The sequence below is a fragment of the Ictidomys tridecemlineatus genome, chromosome 4 (genome assembly GCF_052094955.1).
Source record: "Ictidomys tridecemlineatus isolate mIctTri1 chromosome 4, mIctTri1.hap1, whole genome shotgun sequence".
In the NCBI taxonomy this organism is placed as follows: Eukaryota; Metazoa; Chordata; class Mammalia; order Rodentia; family Sciuridae; genus Ictidomys; species Ictidomys tridecemlineatus.
The window spans coordinates 180,362,975-180,389,639 of NC_135480.1; the positions used below are offsets into that span (position 1 = coordinate 180,362,975).

A 26,665-nucleotide genomic window follows, 5' to 3' on the forward strand; every position below is an offset into this window, starting at 1 on the left:
GTTGCGGGGCGTCCCGGGAAGGTTTCCGGGTGACGCCTTCTGGTCCGGGGGCGGACGGTCACAGAGCTGCTTGGCTGTAAGGCATAGGAATTGACAACCGAGAGGAGGCTCTATCGAGATCTGAAAGACTGAGCAGCCTGGCAGGGGAGGGGATTCGAGGTTGGGGGACAGCCAGGGAGCGAGTCTGATATGCCGCTGGGGACGTGACCGCTCGGGGACCAAAGCAGGACCTGGCCTGGCCGGACCCAGCCAGGGAAACTCGTCTTGTTTGGGCCTAATTTCCAGCAGTTGGCTAGGCCTCACCAGAGCCTTTCCGTGTGGCCGCCGCTCTTCTCTGGAGAGAATGGCCTCCCCGAGCTCCCCGCTGGAGCCAAAGGTAAGTCACCCTTTTCCAGGGATTCCCGTTGTCTCGCCGGTACCCCAGCTGGGCCTCCACCCCCTACAACTTTCTGACCGCCATTGCCGTGCGAGGAACCCCCCAGGCCCCGCCGATGCTCTGGGGTGCGGTTCACTTAAAATCTGCCCACTGGCTCCTTTTCTTTCTTGGGCAACTTAATAAGTCGGCTGGAGAAAATTAGGAATGCTCCTAGCTAGCTCTCTCATTTTTGAGTTTTTATAGGTAAGGCACCATTTTTGACCTTCTTCTGTGTCTTCTGCGCCTGGCATGATGCCTGGACCCAAAGTAGATGCTTAAAGAACCTGATGGAATTGAATTGAATAGGGTCACAAGCGAATGCGAATAGAGAATTGGAGCGGGACAGTGAGGTAAGGGAAGCTTGGACAGACCTTGGGGCAGTTTTCTAAATTAAAATATTAAGGTATAGTTATTAAACCAGAAAATGCCTTATCCTTAGTTCCTTCACTTCTGAGGTCAAGATTCCAGCCTGCTTTCCCTCTAATCCGAGGGGTCTGTCTGTTGCAGTCAGTTCCCGGAATTGGGCACCTTTGGGCATTCTTAGTTACCGTGTTCATTCTAGAGCACCTGGCCCTGATAAGTAATAGCTTCTGCCACTTTCACTGGCAGAATTGTCCTTGAGACAATAGGAGCTGACAACAGAAATCATACTATTTCAGGGGTTGCTGTCATTTGAGGATGTGGCTGTGTTTTTTACCCAGGAGGAGTGGGATTATCTGGACCCAGCTCAGAGAAGCCTCTATAAAGATGTCATGATGGAGAATTATGGAAACCTGGTCTCACTGGGTAAGAATCTGTTGTTTCTGTAACTAAAATATCCAAGAAGGCACTGGTAATCAGACTCAGAATGTTTGAACCAGTACCAAAACTGCTTTGTTCTAAAGTTCTGATTTCAAACCTTTCAATCATTAGTTGTTTCCATGGCACTTATTCTTAACTTCCTTGCAGTGACCAAAATGCAAGCTTTTCTGGCTTCCTGACTTCATAATCTTATTCCGATATTGCTTTGTACATTCCCTCCTGGCTCATCCTCCCACTGCTTTCCTCCCACCCCTTTTCACTGGCCTTCTGGAGTCCCTGTTCTTCTTCACATAATGTTCCTTACCCCTCCCTGCCTTAACTGAAACCTGGCATTTTCCCAAGGACACCACTTCTTTGGCAGTCCTTTGAGTGAGGGCTGCTTATTCTCCCACTTCTCCTTCCCAATCCTTTGTTTCAAGTCTGCAAGGGAGAAGTTAGTGTTCTTCCTGCTTTTCAATGCTGTTCCCAAAGCAATAGCTTTCTACCTTCAAACAAACTCTCCTTTGAGGACTCAGCACTCTTGTCCTAACCACTGAATTTCTTTCCATCATCATCTGTCAGCATTTTCTTTGGTTCTTCACACATAACTTTATCACCTATTTCAGTCTTCTGTACTTAACCCACACCATTGGTGACCCAGTCAATACTTGAACCTCAGTGGATCTTGACCAGTTGACTCTAGAGACCCTGCTTTCCACATTTACCCAACTCATACCCTTAAATTTTTTGTGACAGACAAGTACTAAACCCCAACATCCTATTTTCTGATCACTTATTCAAGACAATAGATGTGTATTGACTGGGGCTAAACAATGGTGACTAAAACACATGTCCTGGTGGAGCTCATTGCAACTTCTTTCCTTCTATCTCTCCTATCTATATCTTTTCATTATTAGCAGTATTTCCTGTCCCCTTATGTGTCCTTTTCTTTACCAAGGTGTATGTAAGTTCTCTCCTTACTACTTACTCATCTAATTAACAGCATGCTCTCTTACCACCTGCATAATAAATTATGTCCATTGAACATTTTTAAATCCTGTTGTTACAAAAATCTACTTTTTACCCCTCTTCTACTTGAGTTACTAAACTGAAGGGAACAGTCTTTAACAAAAGGATGGATGTCTTGTGTTTGGGTATGATGTGTGTTTGTATGTGTATGTATATATGTATGTGTGTGTACACATGCACACACACACAAACAGCTTTTTCCTCCCTTAGTTTCCACAGGGTTGATTGGTTTGTTTTGGTTTTTCTGTTTTTGTTTTTGGGGGGTTTTGTTGTTGTTGTCCTCAACAGGCCTGGTTCCCTGATCCTTTTGGTGACTACTTCAAAAAGTTAAGAGTTTCCCATCCTTCTCTGGATCTTACCTTCTATTTCACAGAGAAAATAGAAGCCACTAAGCCTGAACCCTCATATTCTCTAATAGCCTTCAGTTTCTAGTCCTTCTCTCTTGGTACCTTTATTCTCATGATAGGTCTGTTCATGGCTTTTTCAATTGAGGAAGAAGTGAGGAGAAAGAAAAAAATCTTTGAACCAGAGTTTCCTTTTTACTGCTCCCTATAACTTACTACTGATCCTCTTCATAGGCAAGTTTTTTAAGAGTAGTTAATGTCTATTCTGTACTACTTTACCTTTCATTATCTGTACACCTTTTGTCTTGCCTCTAGTATGTCCTTTAAGTTGTGTACCGGGAATTTATAATAACCTCATTGTCAAATGAAATAGGCTCTTTTCTGGGCCTTATTTTATTCCACCTCGTTATGAATATTTGAAATTCTTTATTGCTTGCCTCCATTATCTTATATTCTGACTTCCTCTCTGAACACTTTGCTTGGATAATCTTATCTACACTATATGGCCCACAGGCCCTCAGGCCCTCAGGCCATCAGCTGCCATTATGTGATGGTAAGTTTCCAGTCTTTATCTCCACCTAGGAAAAGTAAGTTGGAACCTAACTGCCTGGGTTCAAATCCTGTTTCTACCACTTACTAGACTTATGACTATGGATGACTTACTTTACATCTATGTGCCTCAGTTCTTTTTTTTTTTTAATAAAATGTAAATAATAATAGCACCTACCTTTTAAGGTTATTGTGAATATTTACTGAGATAGTATATGTATGAAGCACTTAGGACATTGATTATCATGTAGGAAGCACAGTATGAGTATTGAATGTTATTCTCGTCATCATTTTTTCTGTATTTTGAAGACCATGTAGATAAGTTAGCTGGCAAGTCTCAGATAATCCTTTAAGATCTCACAGACCTTCTTTTCAGAGTCAAACATTTCTTTCTCTGTACTTTCTCTGTATTTCTACTATTTAACATTACTGTCCCATAAACATTCTTTATTTGTTATTTCTCTAACCACACTGATTATCACAAGGACAATAATTTTACCTTTTTCATTTGATTTCTTCAGCACTTACCACAGAGGCAGGCCTATGTTATATGCTTCTTAAATATTTGTGAAACTGAATAAGTCCAGTTCATTTAAGACTCAGCATCTCTTGATTGGATTGTTGCCGTAGCCTTAAACTAGTCCCTGGCCCTCAATCTCTTTTTAAAAATATATTTTATGTATTGCTACCAAAGTGATTTTATGCTTAAAACTTTTGATGGTTCCTGATAGCTAACAATACAAAAATCTTAATTTCTTACCATTTCTAGGATCTCTCTAATATAGTTTTTGTCTAGTTTTCATGTTTCCTCTGTTATTTCCTGCATAATACTTTAATCTTTAATTGTCTCACGCTATTTTTTTTCTTATATTCTTTCTTCAATTATTTCTTAAAATATTAATTCAATTACTTGTTATTGAACCTGTGCTAGGCCCTAGAAATTCCAGTTCTTCCTCATTCTCCCATTTTGTTAACCAGGAAAACTGTTTGTTTTATACTCCGTTGGATAGTAAGGTTGGCAAATATGGCCCACAGGTCATATTTGACCTGTGGCCTATTTTTGACACAGACATTCTTTAATTACTTTAATTATTACAATAGCAGAGACCATATCCTTCACAAAATGAAAAATATCTATTGTCCTGGTGCTTTACAAGAAAAGTACACCAACCTGTCTTCTGACTTAAAGTTTGTCCACTTACCATCTCCTTACCTTCTCTTTCTCTCCCCTCAGCTACCATACATAGTATTAGAACTATTGAGTTAAAAAACATTAAAATTAACTAGCATAAACCAACAAAGGAATTATTATAAAGATATATGGAATGTCTTATATAATATATGAGCATGATTATAGTTGAATATCTGAAAAAGACTGAAAACAGAAATTGAATCAATCTCAAGAACTGAAAAATTATTTTGTCTTAGCTTAGGCTGCTGTAACAAAATACAGTAGACTGGGTGGCATTATAACCCCATGATGGGGACTCTACCCTCATGACCTCATCTAAACCTAATTACCCACCAAAGGCTTCACCTCCAAATATTATTACATTGGGGCTTAGGGTTTCAACATTTAAATTTTCAAAAGGGATACACCATTTAATCCATAACACTCTTTTTTTATTTTGCTTTACTTTTTCCCCCTTGGCAGATTAGTTTTCAGTCCTTATGCCCAAATACTTCTGCCCTTTTTGCTTCTGAGTTGATAGTTTACAGTTCTAATCACATTTAGATTAACTAGCTATTTTAATTTCAGTTTCCACATTCCTGGAGACACATCCACATTGAGTCAGATGCATACTATGAATAAAGGAGCAATGACCATAGGATGGGAGATATATAAACATCGAACATAATCACCAAGCTGGATGTAATAGATAATCATTTCAGGTCTACTTTGTATGGAAGCCTACACTTATTTTATTCATCTTCCTATCCTGTTAACCTATTTGTTTTTTATGCCAGTGTTGTCATTTCCTTTACTTTAACAATATATTATATTTTATGTTTCTTAAGATAAGTCAGTCTTCAATATTCTTTTTCAGGATGTACTTAACAAGTTAGTTGCATACATTCTCTCAGTTGAAATTTAGATTTTTTTAATTGATTCATGTGATTTTGATTGTAATATTATTAGTTTCATAGATTAGTTTGGGAAGAATCACAGTCTTTATAATATTGAATCTCTTTAGCCAGTTGGTTGACTGTTTAACTGTGTTTTTTTCTTTCAGAAAAATTCTACAGGTTATTTTTACAGGTCTTGTACATTTTATTTAATTTTTGTTTTCTTTTTGAGGTATAGTCTGTGTTGCCCAGGATGGCCCCAAACTCCTGGGCTCAAGTAGTCCTCTCGCTTCAGCCTCCTGAGTTCCTGGGTCTACAGAGGTATGCCACCATGCCTCACTAAAACTCACTAGAACATTTCTTGCTGTATTTATTCCTTAGGTTTTATATTTTTTGTTACTACTGTGAAGAACATTTTATTTTTCTCTAGTATTTACTGACCGGTTTTATTTGTAATAAGAACTAATTTTTTTAATCTTGTTTTTACTATTTATATTTTCATTTGACTCAGAAAGTTTTAAGTAGACTTCATATCACCTTTAAGTGATGTTAACTTTGTCTTATTTCTTCGAGTAATTTTACCCAGTACAATACCCACTGGGTTAACATTATAGAGACTTTCTTTCCCACAATGACTTTTTGATCCAATGAAAGAGACAACACATAACAGTTAAAAATGTTAATAATGGCATCTATTGGCAACACTGTGGGGTTATGGACAGTAATACAGAATTGGTAATAAGAAAATTAGAACACCTAAATCTGTCTAGTGGACTTAGCAAAGTCTTTGTAGAGGAACTATTGCTTTGAACTAAGTCTTAAAGAACCAAGAGTTGCCTAGTAAGCAATGCAGAGGGACACTTGTTATAAATAGAAAGTGCAAGGATAGGGCATGAAGGACTAACACAAGCAGGTTACCTGCATAAAGTATGATAAGTAGGTAGGAGGATTGAGTTGGGAATTAGAGACCATGTCATGAAGAGTTCTGAGTGTCATAATAAAGAGCTTTGATTTGATCTTAAAATGATATGTTGCTGCTGAATCTATAAGTGATAACATGAATAGAATTCCATTTTCTAAACATCTCTGGAATCAAGCAAATATAATGTGAGGGCAGCCTAAAGAAAGATCAGGGCCACAGATTATTAGATAGCTGCATGATTGTGAGAGTTAAAAGGAGACTGTAGATACTAGAAAGGATTTCATGATTTTGGTGATTGATTAATAATAAGAAAGCAGGAGAAATCTAAGACTTTAGTGTCCACTGAAAGTGAATTCCAGAGGGGATATTGTAAGTACCCTAAGAAGAAGTTGAGGTTCTAGTAGTTGCTTAGGAGAATAAGAGAAGTAAGTTTGTTTTACTTTTAATAAAATAGCTTAACTGGTTTGAAGTAAGTCAAAAGAAAATTCATAGTTAACGTCACATTTAAAATATAAGAACATTGAGAGAAGAAGATTATGAAAAGAATTAAGGCCAAAAATAAATTTCATAGTGATTAAATCTTCTTGTGGATTATGAGGTGTCAAGAGAGATGGAAAATCAGGAAAGAAGTCTTAATTGTCCTATAGACCACTGTGTTATTAGATTATTATGCTATCTTTTCTTCAACATCTGCAGGGTTTTTATTTCTCAGATGTAATACAGATTGTCAGCTGAAAAAAGGTGATGAACCTTGGGTCTTATATATTCAGAAGGTTGAGAATCATTTGTACTTGAAGAATGTATTATGATTTGTGGTAAGTGAAGTCATAAACTGCTGCAGACTTTTTTCATTTCTTCCATTTCTCTGACCATGTTCCTTTATACTTATTTTATTTCTTCTTTCTAGACCATAGACTTTTAAAAAATAAACAAAACACTTCATGACACTTCAACCTTTTTTTTTTAAAGACCCATTTATCAACATAGGAGCTACTTTTATTTCTTAACATTGTGTTTATTATTTTATTTCCCCATTTTTAATAAATATCCATTTCATCTGATACGGGGCTTTATGACTTATCTTTGAATCCTGGCTTACTTCATCGGGCCAATGAATAAATTCTTATTAATGAATAAATTGTACCTTTCCCTGCTGCTACTGCTGCTGCTGCTGCTGCTGCTTCTCCTCCTCCTTCTTCTTCTTTTTAAAATCTGTCCCAGGATCCTCTTATGTGTTCCTTCTATGAAGTGGTCTATTTATTCTGCCCAGATTCCAGTAATGCTTTCTCATCCTAAATTTTTCTGACCTTACTGTTTTTGTTCCATAATATCCTTTCTTTGTTAGATCAGTTAATCCCACCTACTTGTTTTCTTTCTTTGTTTATCCATCTTACTTTGTATCAGTATTGATTTGATAGCTCTTCACCCCAGCTCTACTTGCTCCTACTATCTCATTCTCTGCCTCCTGAGCAATCTTGATACCCTTTTCCAAAAAAGCCAGTTTATTTCATCAGATAACTTACATTGAATAATAATATTAGGTCAGGCTCAGTGTTACATGCCTATCATCCCAGCTATTTGGGAGGCTGAGGCAAGAGGATCTCTTGAGCCCAGGAGTTAAGGCCAGCCTTAAACAAGATCTTACCTCTTAAAAATAATTAGAAGAAGTAATATTTATATAATTTAATCTTCACAGTACCATTCTGAGGTAATAAATTTTTTTAAGTATAGTAGCCTTTTTTTTGTTGTTGTTCTGGGGATTGAACCCAGGAGCACTTTATAACAACCACAACCCCAATACTTTTTTATTTTTTATTTAGAGACAGTCTCACTAAGTTGCTCAGGCTGACGCCTCAGACTTTTAATCCTCCTGCCATGGCTTCTTCCCTAGTAGCTGAGATTACAGACGTGCACCACCATATCCAGCTCAATTACCTTATTTTTCTTTTTTTTTTTCCCAATATTTATTTTTTAGTTTCAGGTGGACACAATATCTTTTTTAATGTGGTGCTGAGGATCGAACTCAGTGCCTCACGCATGCCAGGCAAGCGCACTACCACTTGAGCCACATCTCCAACCCCTCAATTACCTTATTTTTCTAATAGTTTCTTCTTGCCTTTGAAGAGCTTGGCTGATGTTTGGATTATATTTATTATTTATTCCAGATGTTTTGAACAGAGATAAGGATGAAGAACCAACTGTAAAACAAGAAATTGAGGAAATTGAGGAAGAAGTGGAGCCACAGAGTGTAATAGTTACAAGAATCAAAAGTGAGATTGACCAGGATCCCATGGGTAGAGAAACCTTTGAACTTGTTGGTAGATTAGATAAACAGAGAGGTATCTTCTTATGGGAAATACCACGGGAATCTTTGACCCAGGAGCAGAAAATATTCAGAGGAAACACTAACGTTATTCATAAGAAACAAAACTCAGAAGAAAAATGCCATAAATGTGAAGAATGTGGAAAAGGTTTTGTCCGCAAGGCCCATTTCATTCAACATCAAAGGGTCCATACTGGTGAGAAACCTTTTCAGTGCAATGAATGTGGGAAGAGTTTCAGTCGCAGTTCATTCGTTATTGAACATCAGAGAATTCACACTGGGGAAAGGCCCTATGAGTGTAATTACTGTGGAAAAACCTTTAGTGTGAGCTCAACCCTTATTAGACACCAGAGAATCCACACTGGAGAAAGACCCTACCAGTGTAATCAATGCAAACAAAGCTTCAGTCAGAGAAGGAGCCTTGTTAAACATCAAAGGATCCATACAGGTGAGAAACCCCATAAATGTAGTGACTGTGGGAAAGCCTTCAGTTGGAAGTCACACCTTATTCAGCATCAGAGAACTCACACTGATGAGAAACCCTATCACTGTACCAAATGTAAGAAAAGCTTTAGCCGAAATTCATTGCTCGTTGAACATCAGAGAATCCACACTGGGGAAAGACCCCACAAATGTGGTGAATGTGGGAAAGCCTTTAGATTAAGTACGTACCTTATACAACACCAAAAAATTCACACTGGTGAGAAACCTTTCCTTTGTATAGAATGTGGAAAAAGCTTTAGTAGGAGCTCATTCCTTATTGAACATCAGAGGATCCATACCGGTGAAAGGCCTTATCAGTGCAAAGAGTGCGGGAAAAGTTTTAGTCAGCTTTGCAATCTTACTCGTCATCAGAGAATTCACACAGGAGACAAACCTCATAAATGTGAGGAATGTGGAAAAGCCTTTAGTAGAAGCTCAGGTCTTATTCAGCATCAGAGAATCCACACCAGGGAGAAGACTTATCCATACAGTGAAACTAAGGACACTTTTGATCCAAATTGCAGTCTTGTTATACAGCAGGAGATCTACCCTAAGGAAAAGTCTTACAAATGTGATGAATGTGGGAAAACTTTTAGTGTTAGTGCTCATCTTGTACAGCATCAAAGAATCCACACTGGCGAAAAGCCCTATCTGTGTACTGTTTGTGGGAAAAGCTTTAGTCGGAGTTCATTTCTCATAGAACATCAGAGAATCCACACTGGTGAGAGACCCTATCTCTGCAGACAGTGTGGCAAAAGCTTCAGTCAGCTTTGTAATCTCATTCGACATCAGGGTGTTCACACAGGTAATAAGCCCCATAAATGTGAGGAATGTGGGAAGGCCTTTAGCCGGAACTCAGGTCTTATTCAACACCAGAGAATACACACAGGAGAGAAACCTTACAAGTGTGAGAAATGTGACAAAAGTTTCAGTCAACAGCGCAGCCTTGTCAACCATCAGAAGATCCATGCAGAGGTGAAAACTCAAGAAACCCATGAATGTGATGCTTGCGGTGAAGCCTTCAATTGCCATATATCTCTTATTCAGCATCAAAAATTGCATACTGCATGGATGCAGTAAGTGTAGAGAAATAAGTAGGCTCAGTTTAATTTGAGATTATCTACCCAAGTGCAGTTTTAGTCTGGCTCAATATGAGTCAAATTTTCTGGTAAAGCAAATTGTCCTTGGCTTCAGGCAAATGGTTTCTAAAGATCCTGTGAATAGTGGACACATGTCCATGGCCAGTTGACTTCTAATTACTCTGTTTTCATGATCATGGACAAAGACTTACTAATTTAAGTGTCTTTTAACAAATCTTTCAGCAGAGAAGTTGAACCCAGGTGTAGAACATGGAAGTGCTCTAAAGGACAAAGTTGAATTAGTGCAAGGAAACTGGGAGCAGCTGAGTTAGAAAACTGAGAATAATGATTCAGAGAATCTTCTGCCACCATCTTCATGGTGGTCCTTTCAATTCCATTACGTTTGGCTGTGCATGCCAAAGCCTAGTGATTAACCATATGTAAGTTGTCAAACAAAGCTCAGTTGTTTTTGAAATCAGTATTCAAAGTTTTTGTCATTTATTTAAGAAAGTTAACTGTTCGGCATGCGAGTTAATAAAAGGCAGTTCCAGTGCCTGGTTATTCCCAGATCAGTGAAATGAGTGAACCATTAAGTTTACATGTAAAGATCATGTGAGTAATTAACAAACCTCGCCTAGCAAAGGTGTTACCAAGCAATCTTTGGGAGTGCCTTTTTCCCCCCAAGATGGGCCTAAAAAAGTAGAAGATAACTGTTCTTTTGTGCTGTCCCATCTGTGAAAGATATTTGTAATACTATACGAATAAGCTTATTCCTGCACAACCAAGGAGCATGTGAAAGTGTACATATTTTGGTTACCAAGAATTGGAAATAAAAAGACTTGGAGTTTATGCTAGGAAGCTTGAGATATTTTGGTATTGCTTTGGGTTTTATAGTAACTAGATTTTGCATGCAATTTTAAATTTTTTATTTCTGGTTCTAGGGCTTCCTTTAGATAATGGTTGTTTTATAAACCTGTTAAGTCATCATTTGAATCAATTAAAACCAGTTTTGTTTTTGTCTTTTTTTGCTTCATGTAGGAGTTTTTTGTTAAAACCAGTCCTATCAACTACATTACTGTGTTTTTAAAATTAAAATCAAGGATTTGAAGGAACTCATTCTGCCTATGGCTAGTTAATTTTTTCTAGATTAGATCAAAATAAGCTTAAGTCTAGATTCTCTAATTTCTGAATATAGAATTCCAAATTATCAGAACTCCCTAATTCTAACTTCCTAACAGTTTGAGCAAACACCCTTTTTCCTATACCACAGCCATTTAAAAAATAACTTCCAATTTTTCTTTTTTTTATTTTTTATTTTTTATTTTTTTAATTTTTTTTATTGGTTGTTCACAACATTACAAAGCTCTTGACATATCATATTTCATACACTAGATTGAAGTGGATTATGAACTCCCAATTTTACCCCAAATGCAGATTGCAGAATCACGTTGGTTGCACATCCACAATTTTACATAATGCCCAATTAGTAATTGTTGTATTCTGCTACCTTTCCTATCCCCTACTATCCCCCCTCCCCTCCCCTCCCATCTTCTCTCTCTACCCCATCTACTGTAATTCATTACTCTCCTTGTTTATTTTCCCATTCCCCTCACAACCTCTTATATGTAATTTTGTATAGCAATGAGGATCTCCCTCCATTTCCATGCAATTTCCCTTTTCTCTCCCTTTCCCTTAACCTCCAATTTTTCATCTTCTCATTGTGAATAGCACATGTGTTCATGTATGCATATGCATATAAATTTGGCAATTATACATGTGTAGAAATATATCTATTTAAGTTAGGTACTTATATTTTAAGATTTAAGTTAAGATTTCAAAACGAATACTTGTCACCCAATGGAAAGTATGAAAAATAACAGACTGCACCTGAGTCCACAGAATTACCCTTCTTTCCTGGATAGTCAATTTTCTTTATACCAGTGGTTCCCAGGCTAATAATGAGATCTCAACTAATTATGAGGTTCTTAGACCTGTGCTCAGTATTTTTAAAAACCTAGTACAAACCTTCAATGGAAGGCACACAAACAACTTTACTTTTTCACTGGAATTATATATAACCCCTAGCTGTTTATATTTTCCTCATGATAATTCTTGGCCATGGTTGTATGAGATACTCCTACTAGAATTGAATAATTTTTAACATCCTTGGATATGAATCTGGAGTGACAAAACTCCTGTAGCAGTGGACAGTTTTTGACTATATGTACAACTCATTGCTTTTTTAAAAACAGCCAATGGCCAGGTGAGATGGGAGGATCAATTGCACTCATGGCAAGATCATCTCAAAAAACAAAACAATAAAAAAACAGCCAAAAATGATTTTTTTAAAGTTATTTTGTTTCCCATGAAAATGATAGATGAATGCAGAGGAAAATGAAGATCCTAGAAGGGAAGGAAAAAGTTAAGTCATTTGAAAGGAGTCCATTGGGATGAGACTGAAAGATGAGTACTAGTGAAGATAACAAGTAGTGTCTGAGATAACCTGGAAGCTACAGAGTACAGAGTGGTAGCCTAGGGGCTTAGTCAGGAATGTGAAAGGGAGGAGAGGCAGAGCTTAAAGAAGGCAGATGGAGAGAGTTCTGCTCAGGAGATTGTTCTCCATTTTAACTCCTCAGTCATTATGAAGGACTCACCAGGCATTATGGAAGTGAATGGGAGGGAAAAGGTCTAGGTTCATACTACTTGACCTTTCTTGGATCGATGGGTCTTACTCAGAAAACAGGACATGCAAAATAATTGTTCTAAGAATTTATGGTTTCCATGTGAAGAAGCTAAATAGGTCCTTATAAAACATTTGAGAGATTATGATGCTTCACCTAAGCCAATGGGAACATGAGGAGACAGATTTGAGAAGTATTTTTCTGCAGTTGGTAATTGAAAGAGAAAGGTAAAGAATTAGAAGTTTTGAGTGTAGGGGGGTGTTAATGCTCTTAACTGCTAAAATGGGGTGGGTGGCACAATATAGAAACAGGTGATTGCTGAAGTTGTTTTGAACTTGGTCTGCCCATGAGACAGTTAAGATGTTGAGAGGCAATTGGACATAAGGATATGGTGCTTGCAGAAGAGACTGGGTTTGATGTAGCAATTTACCAGAACTGGAAAGAGGCAGATTTAAATTTCAAGGAAAGAATAAAACTAGAAAAGTCCAGAGTGCATGAATCCCATGTGCAAGATACAAAGGGATCTGAGGGAGGGGCAGCAGAAGCGTGGAAGTCCAACATGTAGTAATGACTGCCTTAGGAAAGTGACCTGGAAAAGTGCTGCAGCAAGGCAGAGGAAGAGCTAAAGAGTGTCCTCTGGACTTGTTCATTAGGAAGTAATGAGTTTCTATAAGAGCAGCTTCTAGAGCTGGGAAAAACCATTTCAGAGGGTGAAATGGTATCTGGAGAGTATAGGTCATCAGTTCCTAAATCTGCCAATTCAGACAAAAATTTTACTACATTCAAGTGGTAAAAGTAAGAAAAAGATAGTATCTTTGTAAAGCTGAAGTGGTTAAAGACCTTTATTCTAAAATTATGCCCTGTATAAAATAAGTCCTTTTTATGAATAATAGTGATGGGAGGATACATTTTTAATATATATCCTAGATGAAAGAGCAAATGGTAACCCATTATTTGTAATTCTTTTTAAGCATGTTACTGGTCTATAAAAAGCAAAAAAAAGTAGATGACTAGTGTGTGAAAATAAAGAGGGCTTTATCATACTGTACTCCATAAATGTATATGATTATTATTTGTCAATTAAAAATTAAATTTACAAAGAGGGCTGTAGATTGAGATTAAGGAAAAATTGACATTTTTATGTTCTGAAAAGATAGCCAGTTGAAGGAGAGTTTAGGATAAGGAAGATCAGAAGGATAATTGAATTCTAGCATTAATGGTCCTAGCATTTGGAGACCATCTTCCTCCAATTTGGGAGAAAAGGGAAGAGGACAGATTTACTGTCTTGTTCAGGAGATGAAAAAATTGAATTCACCTGAGGTGATCCATTAAAAAAACATAAGCGAGTTTATGTTTGGAGACTGAGGGAAGTGGAAAGCTGGATGTGATTTGGGACAGAGTTGGGCCTTGTCAAAATTAAAGGTTTGAAGGAGCAGCTGGGGAGCATGGAAGAGAAAGCAAAAACTTGGGAGGGCCTGGGGTTTTGTATAGAGCCCAGCTGAAGTACAAGACTATGAACTTGATGGAATTACTCAAATTCTTTCTGGGAATTAACATGGAACAATTTTGAAAGGAAATTAGGGTTTAAGTAAATGAAACAAATTATTTTTATATGAGCAGGTAAAAGGAGCCTGGTGGCAAATACTGTAAACCACTATAATTATCCATTTATCTGTACTTTTTATTAGCAATACATTCATCTATCTTCCTAAAGGAGTATATTACTAGCCAGTCTAGAGGCATATGCAACATACCCATTTCAGCACAGTATTTGCTTGCAGAATAAATTTCAACTTTTAAAATCTAGTTCAGATAGTCCAGTCATTTTAAAGTTACTGTTCCAAAACTTAAATACCCCATTTTTCATGTGCTACCTGTGATGTTCCTTCTTTACTTCCTTTAGAAGTGGTCTTGGTGGGGGTTGGTTGATTGTTTTCTTTTTTATTAAGTCATTTTTAGAACTAAGATGTGAGCATGTTTAGTTCAAAGGTATTATAAGTTCAGCTATCATGTAGTTCTAAACTACCTGCCATATGCTATGTATTTTCTGTAAGTATCAAATGCCCAGTTGTATTGGCAGCTCTTTGTCCTCAAGGAGACTTGCAGAATGAATAGTGCTATACATAATACATACAGTAAAAGACTGGAGAAAAATCACCTAAATTTCCTAAACACTGAGTTTTGGTTAGCTATACATCTTGCACAAATGAAATATGGTGTGCACCTCTGCCTGTGTTGTTTCCTATCCAGGAGCCAAGCTTTAAAGGACAGGTTTCTCATGTTGGTCCAACAGCTAAGGTAAACCTCCATATCACATGACAGTCACTGCATCCCTGGAACCAAGAGGTGTACTCTGACTTCTTTGGTAAATTCCCCAAGGGAGAAATGGGCAGGATAAAGAAAAGTTGGAAGTGGCTGCAGAAATATGCCTTGTGTTTTAAGATCTCAAGAAGGCAGCATGGATTTCTCTTGACACCTGAGACCTTAAGCTACAGCCTAGCCCTGACTGTCTTAAACTGCCAGAATTTGTGCTATGTTTAGAACATGCCCTGTTTTTCATGTGCCACAGTATTCAAAGGGCTGTGCGTGTAATTGAGTCCCTTTTTGAAAACTCTGTAAAGATGAACTTTGAGCTTTTATTGATTTATTTTTTTAAAGTTAGGTTAATTCTCTTTTTATTTTGTTTTGTTTTGTTTTCTTAGTGTTGATGACTTTTTATTTTATTCATTTATTTATATGTGGTGCACAGGATCAAACTCAGTGCTTCATCCATGTGAGGCAAGTGCTCTACCACTGAGCCACAACCCCAGCCTCTTGAGCTTTTATTTGTCCCCAGTGCTTTGTCTATCAGGGTGCAAACAGAGACTTTATTAGGGTGGCAAATGACTGCTACATAAGGAGAGTTAATTGTTTTCCCAGTCTGAAGATGCCATGTCTACTCACCCACCCCACCACAGACAGTCCAGGCCCTTGCTGGATTGTTAAAGACATTTACCTGGCTCTTATTTTCTTCCTGATCCAGTACTTTCTGAAAGTAATTTTCAGGAATACTCATGTCATTTTTTTCCTTAAATATCATCCATAGTTCTCTATTTCTCATCACTTCAAAAGTTTTCAAAATATCCTTTACCAACCCACAACCCACCATCTCCAATGCCACTGCATTTGGCCTCAACATTCTGGAATGATCTCCTGCAATTCCGTCAACAGATATAGTCTGTACTCTAGTCAGGACACACAGTTCACATTCATTCCCACTTAAGCGACTATTGTTCAAGAGCTGGCTGACAGGAAAAAATATAACTAGTATTTAATCACTACTTGTGTATGGGGCATTGTATATTAACTATTGCTAGCCCTCAAAACCACAGTTTTACGGATACAGAAACTGAGGCTCAAAGAGACTTTACCAAGATCATATAACCTGTAATCAACTGCCTGCAGCTCATTATCTTGCCTCTATAAAGAATACCTTCCCATTGGATCTTGGCAGCTAGACTGTGTCACCAGAATTTAGCACGCTATTGTATGCCACTTTGTTTCTTAACCGTATCCTTGTCTTCCTCATCTCAATAGTGAGCTTGTAAGGACCCTGCAGTATCTTTATAGCACTGAACATACAGTAGGAGCTGAGTGAATATTTGTTGACTGACTTCTATGTATATTCATGTGTATTTGATTTCCAGTACTGAGTGGTTACACTATTTCAAGAAGCCTAGGACAGAATGTGTTGCAGCCAGAAAATCATTTTTGAGTAATGGAAAGAGCTATGACTGGCTGTGTTGAGCTTTACATTACTACTGTCTCTTAATTCATCTTTTCTAGATATGGACTTAGAGACTTGGTAACATTGCAGGAGCCCCCCAGGGTCTATTGAACATGGGCAGTTTATCTGCTATTCTCAAAGTGTGGCAGATATTGTACAAAGGAAAGGTCTACAATTCATTATCCAAAAAACCTTGAGACTACTCGTGTTTGGGAAATCAGAATTTTTTATAACCCTCTCTACAGCGTCTCAGGCAGCACCTACTATCGATCACACTAATATTCTGCATCACATCAAGTGGAATAATAATGGATAGACTCAGATTTTGCCACTGAAAAATTCCTTGCAAACTGGTTTTCAGAGCTTTTTGGATATCATAAGAGATTGTGAACCTATTACTGAGATGTGTTGGTGACTCATTTACTGTCTCAATAAAATGTGAAAATATACTTTTAGTTATTTTGGAGATTAAGAAACTGAACCATAGGAAGGTTGTTTGCCTAAGGTCACAGAGCTAATAAATGGCAGAGCCAGCATTTGAATTTAGGCTAACTCCAGAACTCTGCTTTGAACAATCATGAGAACACCCTTCCAAGAGGCCTTTACACATCACACTGGCCCAAGTCTTACTAACTGGTTATGTGACTCTGGACAACTTCCTTAGCACACTGGAGCCATTTCCTCTGTTGCTGTGAGCGATATCTGTATGTCAGTAGGTGTCTTTTCCCTGAGAGGGCTAAATCAAATGGACCCATTCTTACTTTGCCTAAAGCCTGCCCCAAGATTTCTGTAAGTTTCTTAGGTCCATATTCTGTCACAGTTAGCTTCTGTTTCTGCTGAATTCATTCACGTTATGAATTGTTAACAACTCGTCTCAGTATCTTGCATAATGCAGACTCATATGTAAAACTAAGCTTTTCATCTCAAGAAGACAAATATCTTTGGATTATTAAAAGTTTCTCTTATTCAAAGTCCTTTAGTCATGTCCCCTAAATTACATATTGCCCTAACATCTTCCTGTCTCCTTTTCCTTCTTTTTCTTTTCTCCCTTTCTTCCCTCATTTCTCTGCCCATTCTGTCCTTTCTCTCCTTCTCCCTCTTTAGAGCAAAAACAGTTTCCTGTTTTTGTTCCTTTCGGCATTTAGTCATTTTTTTGTGGCCTTAGCTTTTGATATTCATAATATTCATACCCTGAAAGTATCATATTCTAGTGACTTATCAAAATGTTTTCTTGCACAAAGGCAGTTCTCCTTCCTTGCATCATCCTGTGATAGCTAATCCATATGCCATCTCCTGCTTTGTTACATCCAGCCATCTGATTAGACTCTCCTCCCCAGTAACCCACCCCTAGTCAACAACAGCTTGTGTGTGTCTTGCTGAGCAATGTAAGCTCATTTGGAATGCAGATATGGCTGCCCTAAAGATGAAACTTCTACTGATTCCTATCTATATCTAGTACCAGATTTTATTTTTGGTATGTGTTCAGTCACCCCTAGAATAAACCTGACAAAGTAGGTAAAGCTAGGAAGCCACCAATGTATTTAGTGATCACAGAGTTGATCTTTGAAATCTGAAGCTTCATAAGACTTGTCTTCATATTACCCTGAATATAGGAAATTACTGGAATTGAGATTTCAAAGTAACTGTAGTCCTTTAGTAGGCAAGAATTTCAGATGGGAGCTACAGAAAATGTATTATATAAATCTTCATTCCCAGTGAAACAAATTCATATTTATATCTTAGCCTAAGATATAAATAACTCAACATTAGTTAAAAATCTATGCTCAACCACTAAATGGGAATCTAAGAAATGTCTTTACAGAACAGATTTAGTTGTGTCTGGATAAAAATTTTAACTGTGTGACCCTTGGCATGTAATTTAACTGCTCTAGGTTTGGTATTCTCGTGTGTCAAATGAAACTCTTGGCTAAATGACCTCTGAGGAAGGACTGAATTGCTTAAGTAAATACTTTTTTTAAGAAAAAACTAATGTCAAGTATATGGCAATAAATAGTCAAATGTTATAGAGGGTATAAAGTAAGAAAAAGTAATTTTTCCTTTACCTTATTCCTAGGTCTTTTTCCTCAAGCCTCTTTGGACCAATTCTGTCTATTTTAGTCTAGATAATATGTTTATGGCTCTATTTTTAAATTTATTTACTCAAAGCACTATCTTTCATCTTTGTACTGTTCAAGATAAGGAATTAAGTTTTCTTCCCTCTTCTATATTTTAATTATACATATGTGAATTTGGGGGATTTATCTTATTTCCTTTATCACCTAGATAGACTTACAGCACTATTTCTTAACCCATCAGTTTTACATAATATTCCTGACTCCCTTTGCTGTCCTCTACTTCTTTATACCCTTATATGTCCCACCCTCTGTCAGTTAAATTATTTCAGTATTGTCCAAAGTTATAATGTTCAAATTCTCTTTTATAAGTATGATTTTTCTCACATGCTTTCTCTATAGATTAATCCTGAGCATTGAAAGTCAACATATTCTAATTACTTGAATATTATTTACTGCAAAACTAGGGAATGTGGTTGACCATGCAGAGGGAAATGTAGTCCTGTGTCACCAACCTGGGCACTTGAAGAGGAATGTTCCAAGCATCAAAGTCACATCTATCACAAGTTACTGGAAATCATTTTGCATTTTAGTTGGCTTCACACTATGCAAGGCTTTAATTTTACAACATTCTCAAACTTGGCTGCACATTCAAATCACCAAGAGAGCTTTTAAAAAATGTGATAATTTGAGGAGTACACCTCTAGAGTTTCTGATTTAATTGGGCTAAGGTGTATCCTGAGCATCTACCATTTGACTCCAATGAGTAGCCAAAGCTGAGGCCCCTGACCATTAATGCCAGTCATGTCTAGAAGAGTCAAAGACAATGAAATAAACTGAGTCTGACAACAACATCAGAAAATCAAACCCAATACCAACAGAAGAGTTACAGAACATTTTATTTATTTTTAGGTTGCAGTTGTCTCCTTCATAACCTTCCAGTGCTAAGGTTTTTCATAAGATCTGCTTTCCCTTCAGCTTTTGAGATGTTTTACTCTGTAGTTGTTATTTGGAAGGAGAACTGTTTTGTTTTTTTTTTTTTTTTTGACTGTTCTTTTCTTGGATGAATACTCTTGAGCCTGGGGAGCTGGAAGTGTAAGGAAACTATTGTGTGAAAGTCATCAGATCTTTGATATTCATATTTATATTTTAGCAACTGAGTTAGTTTCTCCCCTGTGTCTGAAATTTAGCACATATTGTTTTTCCAGAAGTTTCCAATCTAATTTTTTCTAATTTCCAGGACTGATTGAAAGATTGTTCCCTGTCGACTCTCCTACCCAGACACCTAGAAGAGCTGGAGCCAGGCTGGTGGGCATCAGGGCCTAGTAGGTATAACAGGCAGTGAAGAGTGACTGGGTAGAAGCAGCACCAGAGGAGCCTGTGTGAACATACTGTCCTTTAGCTGCCTGGGAGTTAGCCTAAAACACAAGCATAGGAGAGGACACTGAGTTAGAGAAAATGCAACACTGGGAGTGACCACTCACTGGACACAAGCTACACCTTCAGCTGGATTTTTTTTTCTCCTTGCAATGCTACTGCTAAATATTGAAGCTGATATAACCCCCCTCCTTTTTTTCCTATTATCTTCCTTTTTGACCCAGTTTTCTGATCATTTCTTTGGTAAGCTGAGGTTTGTGTCAGTTCCTGGGAAAGTTTCTTCATAGTATCAATCATACTGCAATGACAGTACTAGAAATTGAAGTTGAGAAACTTCTCACTAGTATAGTATACTATAATCAAAAAAGAAGTGTTTACATCTTTTTCTGTGTTCTACCTATATTTATCCACAAGAATATGTAAGTTTGATATAGTTGTTATCATATTATCATTTGATTGCTTGTGTACATTCCAATTAAAGGTAAATTCAGAATAACAAAACTTTTATAATAATATTTGGTGTCATTTCTTCTGTCAGTCATTGTTGCTATTGTATGTTCTCTCCAGGACTCTCCAAGATTTGGATATCTTACATCCTTGGTTCTCCAAGAGTCTTTCATGGACTATCAGCATCATTTAGGATTCTATTAGAAATGGACACACTGACTTCACCCCACACCTACTAAGTTAGAAATTCAGTATATGGGGCCCAGCAGCCTGCATTTCAGCCAGCCCTCAGGTCATTAGGATGCACAGTCAAGCGAAGAACCACCATCTTGGGTGATAAACTCAACTTCTCTTGCTCTGTGTGGATGACACTTCTCATCCATACTTTTCATAATCCCTCCATCCTGTGAGATCCACCTCCCCATCCCATCAGCCACATGCCAGCACTTCCATTCCCTGCCTTCCATCATCAAGGTGCTTTTATGTTTCCTTCCAATCCCAGAGATGGTTTTTCAACTTTTTACGGTGTGGGTGGGGGCTTCCTTTCCTTTAGGGCCTCCTTTCCAAACTTCTGACTAACTTGATTCCTTGCCCAGCCTCCTTTATGGTTAGCAAGGAAATGAGTCTATCACTAAAATGAGACACTCCTCTCTCTCTACTAAACTTACTCTTTTATCCTGCTACTTCCCATTCAAGTTTGTCTGAATCTCCCTGCAGGCCTTAGAATATCATTAGGAAAAATTAGGAACTAAGCTAATGTACTACAAACTCACTCTCATTTCAGTTGCATGTGTACCTTATTTGATGTTTGGCTATGTCTGGCTGTAATGTCTGGTCAGTTTCCTAGCAGAATGCTTCAACAGCTTCTAACCTTCCCCACTGTCAAGAATGAAATCTAATTTCTTTACATTTTCAGCAAGTTCAATGAGTGATCAAATGCTCCATCTCAACTCTACCAAGCTGAATCCAAACCTGTTCTCTCTTCTTTTTTGTCTCTCCTTTTTGTCTGAGACCAATGATGCCATCCATATTTAATACATATTCTGTAAGTCCTTCTTCTCTCAGTTATTCCCAATACCTAATGTTTATCTATCCTCATATTCCTTTTGCTTTACATTTCACAAAGCCAACCTCTCTCCTATGTCACTAAACTCTAAGCTGCCTGAGAGCAGTGGTTATGTATGACTTGTTCACTTCAGTACTTGACTCATAGAGAGTATTTTTAAAGTAATGGTTTCTAGTTAACTTTCTTTTCTTTTGTTTTCCTCCCTCTCCTCCCCTCCTCTCCTTTCCCCTCCCCTCCCCTCTTCCCTCCCCTCCCCTCCCCTCCCCTCCCCTCCCCTCCCCTCCCCTCCCCTCCCCTCCCCTTCTCTCTCTCTCTCTCTCTCTCTCTCTCTCTCTCTCTCTCTCTCTCTCTCTCTGTCTCTGTCTTATTTGGTCTCATTTCTCCTGATAACTTTTCCTGGTCTTTTCTAGACAAACTTCTTGAAGAGGCACCTTTCCCCTTTCTCTGTCTACTGAAAATGTTGAGAGTCACTGATGTGTTCCTAAATGCTAATCTAGGTGCTTTCCTCAGTCTTTGTTTTGAATCTCTCTGCAGCATGTAGTTACTGACCCCTTTAAACTCTTTATGATTGTTCCCAGAATCCTTGGTTCATCCTATTATATAATCACTGATTTTCTTGGTGGCTTCTCTTGTTCATCTTCCCAAAATGAAAGTTGACTCAAATTCAGACTTTGGTTCTCCTATTTTCTTCCCTCTGAAGTGCCTCTTTGAAAACAAAGAACCTTCAATCTACTGTCATCAGTGCTACTACCAGCATGAATAATTCAGAACTCTTTCTAGCCCCAGTCTTCCTACTGAGCTCTCATGCCACATTTTCAAATACCTATGAGGCACCGTATATAGAAATCTTCATTGCCTGGAGAAAATGATGCTTCACCATTGCAAGAACATTAGGCCTCTAGTATCAACTTAATCAGGTAGATAAGAGGTAGAAGCATCTTACCACAGCCCGCTTCATGAAGGCCTCCTGGGTTGCCTTCTTGTTTGCAGCCTTGCCATTCCAGGCATCCAATGCACTGGCCTGCAGGGCCCGTCCATAGGAGAAACTCAGTTTCCAGGGCTTTGGCAGTGGGCAAAGGTTGATGGCATTGAGATTAAGAGTAGCATCCTCTTCACTCATGCCACCAGACAAAAAGCAGATGCCTGCAGGAAAGAAGCCATGACTCTACTGTATCAGATCCAGCTTATATATTCTGCTCAAGGTACATAACCTACTATCTCCATCTTTTCTCTGCTTGACTTGCATGGGACTGGGTCAGGGAAATCAGTTTGCCTTTGCTGAAACTAGTTGGCTAGGCAGAAAAAGAATTTAATAAGTAAAATGGGGCACTGAAATATTGAGGAAATAAATGGATGTGAGCCATTGGACTGACATAGGATGCTTGATATCATACAGCAGGAGGGGAAGTGCTGGTTGCCTGTGAGGCTGGAGGTCTGTTTCAAGGGTAGAAGATGTCACAACAAACCCAAATGCTTGTGGCATTCTTTCAAAGTTTGAGGGCTGAGACCTTGAATTAGAGAAGAAAGAAGATCTTACCAGGAACAGCTGCAGGAACAGTGCGGTGGAGAGCCGTGACGGTGGCCATAGCCACTTGCTCTGGTGTATACTTCTTGGTGCAGGCATGTCCAGCAGTCACCATGTTGGGCTTTAGCAGGGTGCCCTCTAGGTAAACATGATGGTCATTCAGGGCCTTGTAGACTGCAGCCAGGACCTTCAGGACAAGGAGACCACACAGGTGAACCAAAGTCAATTTTAGAGTCCCCTACTTCAGCACTTCTATAGTGCAAGGATGCAGGATGGAGGAATTCCCATGTCTTGCCTGGCAAGAGCTTCTGAATCAGCCTCCAGGCCTCATCTTGGCAATGCACTGCAAACTGCAGCCACTGAGCACAACCATGCTCACCATCTCTACTTCAGTGGTGACACTGTGTGAAATATGGCATGAGTTTACGTCCTAGGGACCTTTCACTCACTTCTTCCCATTATGCCCTTGGTCAATATTCAATATCATCCTTTAATGAGAGTGCTTTGATAAAACTAGTTGAAAACATCTAAACTGGCCTCCCCTCTTTATTCCCTTAAAAACCAAGTATAGACAGAAGTGTTTTCAAATATCATTTCAGTCCACATAATTTTGGAAGGAGAAAAATCAAGTTCAGATGACAATATGTCTTCTACTTTCTTGGTGTATGAGAAAAATCACCTTATTTCAGAACTACTATGACTAACTTAGAAAGTAGAATGTGAACAACATGCTTTCTAAAAACATTTTATCATGCTGGCCTTATTTAAAAATGTATTAGTGTAAACACTAATGAAATCCAAAAGAGATAATATGACTTGTCCAACCAAGCTCCATAGTGGGAAAGAGGATTCTCCAACCCAAGTCTTAGTGTGCAAATCTTTTCTTCTTCCATGTACCAAAAAGGGGAAGTACTGATAAGCACCTCCTCACCTTCTCTATGTTACACAATGATTTTGAACTAAAGGCTATTTCAAATATAACAGCTGTTATATGTAAATAACAGCAGTTACTTAAAAACAAGATTTTTCACTGGAATTGGGATCTATATATTTAAGACCTACCTTCTCTGTCACATACTGGCAGTGTTCCAGGTCATGGTCTCCATCAGGAATTACCTCTGGCTCAACAATGGGTACCAGTCCATTCTAAAAAGGAAAATGGAGTTGTGGGTGGTCAAAAGTGAAGCTGTGTACACTGTGATTGATCCCTTCCTTAGGAGTAGACTCAACAGATTCAATTGGTATAAACAAAATCCACCATATATGTGAATTAAAGTGGGTGAAAAGAAACTTATGGAGTATCTAGTGAGAATTTGTGGCTTAGGTAAAAAAGAGCTGTGAAATTATAGAAAACTTTTTCAGGAATAGGGTTAAAAAATAAATACAAACCCTTAATTTCTGTATCCTACTCCAGAGATTATTCTAGCTACCTCAGAACCTACTTTTCATCCTTTTAGGGCAGTCAAGTTTAAATTACTAAGAAAGATGCCTCTGGTATAAGTTAATTGAGGCATTCAAGCAGAGTGTACAGAGTTTTCTAACTGGGAATTTTCAGGTGCCTGCAACTTTAGTAACCCCAACACAGTACTCACAGAAGCAAATCAAACTTAACTTTGCCCTGGAAATACTTCAGCATATGTTGGCTAAAAACTTTAGCATCAAGCCACCATTCTCCATAAAATTATTTAGATTGGGACTAGATTTAAACTATGACCCCCTTGCTACATATCTAAGTGGGTCATATCTTGGCATTATGAACCAAAAATAAGCAAGTACCCTAGCCTCAAGAATATTACTGTTTTTAGAATTGGTTTATGGAGCTTTGGCAGAGGGCAGAAGTTGATGGCACTGGCCTTTGAGCTCCTTGCTTAATGGGACTTCTACCAGCTTATGGGATCAAATCTTTCCCTATACACTTGGCTATAACAAAAGTAGCCAAAAATACCACTAGCATATAGTGAGGGAAGAGGAGGAACTCCTTGTGGTCATAGTAAAAATGAAAAGAGAGAATCTATGAAAGGTCTATCCTACTGTTTCTTAGCCCAGGGAAGGCAGAGCACCTGCTGGCAGATGCTAGCGTAGCGGGCCAGGGCATTGGCATTTTCTTGAATAGCAAGACTGGAGGGGCACTGGTCAGCAATCCTTAGCACAGCACGCCACTTCCCAAAGTCAACACCTTCTTTCTTGTACTGAGCACAGCGCTCTGAGAGGCCATCGAGCCCTGCAAGTCACAAAAGAGAGAACAGCTTTTTTGAACCTCTGTATCTGATCCGTGGGACCACTGACAAAGTCAAGTTCTCTCTTGGCTTAGCTTTCAAGCCACAGAGCTTGAGGACTGGCAACACCCAGGCAAATAAGCTTTAATCACAATACTGGGCCACAAGACATAGAACAAATGAACATTTTTTTTTTTTAATGTAGATCCTGGACACTCCACAGGTAGAATAGAGGTAACTAATAGTTCATATTATATTCATTTTACAAATGTGGAAACTGAGGCTCCAAGTGGTTAAGTCACTTTACCATACAGTTGGAACAGCTGAAAAGTAACAGCTGGGATTCAAATTCTGCTTAACTAATCCAAGGCTGAGGTTAAGAATTATCTACTTGGCAGTAAAGTACCTTGCAAAATTATCTATGTAGCCTATGATGGAACAAGGATTCAAACCCAGGTGTGCCTGATCTCAAAACTTGGGGACTTTCCTCTCTATTACTGCTGAATTTTTTTTAAAAAAAATAATAGTTCCAGGTAGAGTATGCAATACATTGTGGTGACCACTTGGTGTACACTGTCTGATATAATCCCCATGACTACTCTGCAAAGTAGATGTTGTTATCCCATTTTTAAGGTAAGAGAACTGAAGCTCAGAGCATTTCAATGACTGGCCCAAGGTCACCCAAATATTAAATGGAGGAACTGGTATTAAAAGCCAGGTGTGTTGGGCTGGGGATGTGGCTCAAGTGGTAGCGTGTTTGCCTGGCATGCGTGGGTCGCTGGGTTCGATCCTCAACACCACATAAAAATAAAATAAAGATATTGTGTCTACCTAAAACTAAAAAAATAAATATTTTTTAAAAAGCCAGGTGTGAATGGCTCTAAAATTAGAATAATATTCATATTTCATTTTTCCTTGCTTCTTTCTTTAATCATCTTTATTTCTAGTCTCTATGAAGATGACTCAAATCGGTAAGTAATGTCCTTACCTTGAATGGAGGTTTCTTTGTTTGTTCCTGCAAGGGGAGCACCTCCTTGGTCTAACTGTGGATACAAATAATTAACAAGTAATTGGCAGGTGTTGAATGTCAGCAAACGATAAAGCAAGGCTTTTGGTGCTGTTCTCATCTTTCACAAGCTAAGGAGTAAATAGGGAAGGTGTACAGCAGGAATGGGTTTGGGGGACAGACCCAGTTCAGTCTACTGAAGAAGGGAAGTTACCTAGAAGGAACAGACTGAGAATGTCAATCCTGACATTTATTGAACACTTGCACCTCCCAGGCCCTGCATTTGGCCAGGAGGTAGAGATAAAGGAAGCAGTTTCTTCTCTAAGCATCGAAATAGCAGATGCTAAATCCACAAACTCTTTATAGATAGCCTGAATATGGGCAAATGATGTTACCCATGTGGTTCAGTTTTCTCACCTCATCTCTAAAATAAGGATAATAAATGAGTCTATTTCCAGGGGTTGCCCAGCGGGTTAAATGAGTGCTTGGAATTATAAGCACCCAATGAATGAATGCTA

The 26,665-nt window shown here is 38.3% G+C and overlaps 2 protein-coding genes across 9 annotated transcripts in view; one reads left to right on the forward strand and one right to left on the reverse strand.

Annotated features, from left to right (window-relative positions):
- Znf189 (zinc finger protein 189) lies at positions 1-19,695 on the forward strand. Of its 8 annotated transcripts, none has more exons than XM_078047887.1 (4): positions 2-376; positions 611-765; positions 1,117-1,201; positions 8,272-19,695. In XM_078047887.1, exons 3-4 carry the CDS (start codon positions 1,168-1,170, stop codon positions 9,990-9,992), a joined length of 1,755 nt encoding a protein of 584 aa, XP_077904013.1. In that variant the 5' UTR covers positions 2-376; positions 611-765; positions 1,117-1,167; the 3' UTR covers positions 9,993-19,695. The 8 variants fall into 8 exon arrangements, with proteins under 8 accessions (XP_021582681.2, XP_021582682.2, XP_077904013.1 ...); XM_040286108.2 differs by having other exon boundaries at positions 620-765; XM_078047888.1 differs by having other exon boundaries at positions 620-765; positions 1,120-1,201.
- Aldob (aldolase, fructose-bisphosphate B) overlaps positions 19,391-26,665 on the reverse strand; it is a 12,165-nt gene continuing 4,890 nt past the window's right edge. Inside the window, exons 4-9 of the mRNA XM_021727009.3 lie at positions 26,130-26,184; positions 24,986-25,146; positions 23,988-24,071; positions 22,938-23,112; positions 22,344-22,543; positions 19,391-19,928 (exon numbers count right to left, since the gene is read on the reverse strand). Coding sequence (XP_021582684.1) covers positions 19,833-19,928; positions 22,344-22,543; positions 22,938-23,112; positions 23,988-24,071; positions 24,986-25,146; positions 26,130-26,184 — 771 coding nt within the window. The 3' untranslated portion in view covers positions 19,391-19,832. The remainder of the gene's footprint in view (positions 19,929-22,343; positions 22,544-22,937; positions 23,113-23,987; positions 24,072-24,985; positions 25,147-26,129; positions 26,185-26,665) is intronic.

Coding starts and splice junctions, on each gene's coding strand:
- Znf189 (XM_021727006.3), top strand. CDS start 344: ATGGCCTCCCCGAGCTCCCCGCTGGAGCCAAAG. Junction 377..1,074: donor GCTCCCCGCTGGAGCCAAAG/GTAAGTCACCCT, acceptor ATACTATTTCAG/GGGTTGCTGTCATTTGAGGA. Junction 1,202..8,271: donor TGGAAACCTGGTCTCACTGG/GTAAGAATCTGT, acceptor TATTTATTCCAG/ATGTTTTGAACAGAGATAAG.